Raw genomic sequence first — 2,672 nt, forward strand, 5'->3', positions numbered from 1 at the left:
AAAAAAAACTCATGTCATTTGACACGCTAGAATCTCAAAATTGCCTGTCATTTTTTGTGTTTATATCTTTAAGTTAACGTTATATATGGCAAGTTATATAAGTTGATTACATTACACAAAACATATGAAAAGGAACTTGAAAAATTGCATGTCAAAAAGACATTTTTATCATGCCTGGCAGGCCAAGGCTAGGTGATTGTATCACTTGGTTCACTACGTCGTTTCGTTTCGTTTGGAGTAAAAAGAGACTCTAGAACGGCAGGCCAAAAAAATATCTAGTAATCAAATCATCTTCAAGGTGACCACTGACCATGCTTGGTCAAACGCATCGCCCACACGTTTTGAAAAGTTGGTCATTCTCGACACTTTCCTGAATGTTTTGTGGACGCGTGCAGCCGCCAGCGTGCGACGCAAGCTCCACGACAACTACTCACCTGAATGTATATAAAGAGTCAGGTGAGTAAGTGAGGAGACACTGAGACCTGCGATCCTCACCGTGTCCATAATTCTTTTGCGAGAGAGATAACGAAGAAGAAGAAGAGGAGAGTTTTAACGTCGTAGGAAACTATCCCGAGAGAGAGAGAGAGAGAGATGTTAAGGAGCAGCAACGCCATGTTATTCGAGAGCGAAAGCAGCCGAGTGAAAGGCCTGAGCTTCCACAGGAGGCTGCCGTGGATCCTGGCCAGCCTTCATAGCGGCGCCATCCAGCTGTGGGACTACCAATCGGGCGCCCTCCTTCACTCCTTCCATGATGCCCACGATGGCCTACCTGTCCGCTCCATAGATTTCCACAAATCTCAGCCCCTCTTCGTCTCTGGCGGTAATTATCAATTCGATCAGTAGTATGGAGGACCAGATACATGTATTATATCTGTTAATTGCACCCAATAAATAATGCAGGTGATGATGCAAAAATCAAAGTGTTTGATGTTGACAAGCGGACATGCCTTTCCACATTGCTTGGCCATTCGGACTACATACGCACGGTCCAATTCCACGAGGAGCATCCTTGGATTGTGAGTGCTAGTGATGACCACAGCGTTCGAATCTGGAATTGGGAATCCCGCCATTGCATCTCTCTCCTCACTGGCCATACCCATTACACAATGTGTGCTTCCTTTCATATCAAGGAAGACTTGCTGGTAAGTGCTAGTTTGGACCACACTCTCAGAGTTTGGGACTTAAGTTCCTTGAGAGAGAAGACAACAAGCCCAACAGAAGACCCCATCAACTTGGAAGCCAAGTATGTTCTCGATGGCCATAACCTCGGTGTCAACTGGGCCTCTTTTCATCCGAGTTTACCCTTAATTGTGTCTGCTGCCGACGATCATCAAGTCAAGCTTTGGGAAATGAGTGGTGAGTTGATGGGCTCCATAAGTTTATGAAGGTCAACAATGCACAATTTATTTTGTCATCGTTACACTATCTTAGTTTCATTGATGAAAATGTTATTGACAATAATCCACTAATAACGGTAGCCTTTGGTGTGTGTACTTAGATGGAAAAGTGTGGCAAGGAACTACTTTGCATGCGAACCATGGTGGCAACGTTACATGCGTGATATTTGATGCTAAACAAGGTGTCATCGTCTCTAGCTCTGAAGACAAAAGCATTTGTGTCTGGGACATGACTAAAGAGGCTTGTGTTGAAACCTTTACGAGGGAAATGTTCAACGCTTTTGGGTCGTTGCTGCACATTCTGAGATGAAACTTTTGGCAGTTGGACATGATAGTGGCATGATCATATTCAAGCTGGATGTGGAAAACAAGACTAGTGGTGGATTGTGATCTTATCTCTTTGTCTTCATAACAACCAACCCATTCAATGGTATATATGTAGTGGAAGTCATGGGAGATAGATATTTCTCTCTCCTATGCTAAAGGTTTATCAAAGATGACTATATCATTGGATATTTTGCAAACTTTTTCTATTGTCCTCTCATGAATACCGTACTACTCAGGTTGTGGAGCAGCAAGAACGCCGACCTTTGTGTGTGTTCTTTTTTGTGAAATATTCTCACTTTGGGCATGCACACTAATTGCTTACAATTTTCAATTGTATCCTTGCAATCCATTTCTGATCCTTTACATTTATTTATAGTGTGCTTGTGAGCTTTTTGATAATGCTCTATTTGTGTGATAGAAGAACCCATTCATCCTGACACTAACAACCACAAGTTGCAATCACTCTTACACTAATTGAGACCTCTCTCTCTCTCTCTCTCTCTCTCTCTCTCTCTCTCTCTCTCTCTCTCTCTCTCATTAATTACATAAATTACCATAGCATAGAGAGGTAGATAAGAGGAAATTAAGAGCATAACACAAGTAATTCTAAACTCTCGATCCCCAAGTGCATGGAACATCTCTTGCCCTTGGACAATACTAGAAAAATATGTACAAAGCATCATAGACTGAGAAATTCTAAATCATTCATAGATCACTGCCCCACAAGCCTCCTTATTGTTTTCACTACTACCAATCTACAATACATCAAATCAATAGTTAGTTAACCACGAACATAGGCACAATAATCACGTAAATGACTTTACAAGTCCAATTATTTCTAAATCCACACAATGGCATTAACCGCACCAGTAATGCTCATCTGTTTGGCGGCCCTTGAATCGTAGAGGGTGGATACACTTACGTCATCCTTCTTGCCTAGAATAGCAA

At 42.0% G+C, this 2,672-nt stretch overlaps 1 protein-coding gene across 1 annotated transcript; it reads left to right on the plus strand.

Moving 5' to 3' along the window:
- Positions 1 to 464: 464 nt before the first annotated feature.
- LOC147458229 (coatomer subunit alpha-1-like) lies at positions 465 to 1,945 on the plus strand. Its single transcript, XM_086511783.1, has 3 exons — positions 465 to 820; positions 901 to 1,356; positions 1,499 to 1,945. The coding sequence occupies exons 1-3, from the start codon at positions 592 to 594 to the stop codon at positions 1,705 to 1,707; spliced, it is 894 nt and encodes a 297-aa protein (XP_086367909.1). The 5' UTR covers positions 465 to 591; the 3' UTR covers positions 1,708 to 1,945.
- Positions 1,946 to 2,672: the final 727 nt, after the last annotated feature.

This window comes from Adiantum capillus-veneris, chromosome 5 (genome assembly GCF_014529385.1).
Source record: "Adiantum capillus-veneris isolate H3 chromosome 5, ASM1452938v2, whole genome shotgun sequence".
Lineage (NCBI taxonomy): Eukaryota > Viridiplantae > Streptophyta > Polypodiopsida > Polypodiales > Pteridaceae > Adiantum > Adiantum capillus-veneris.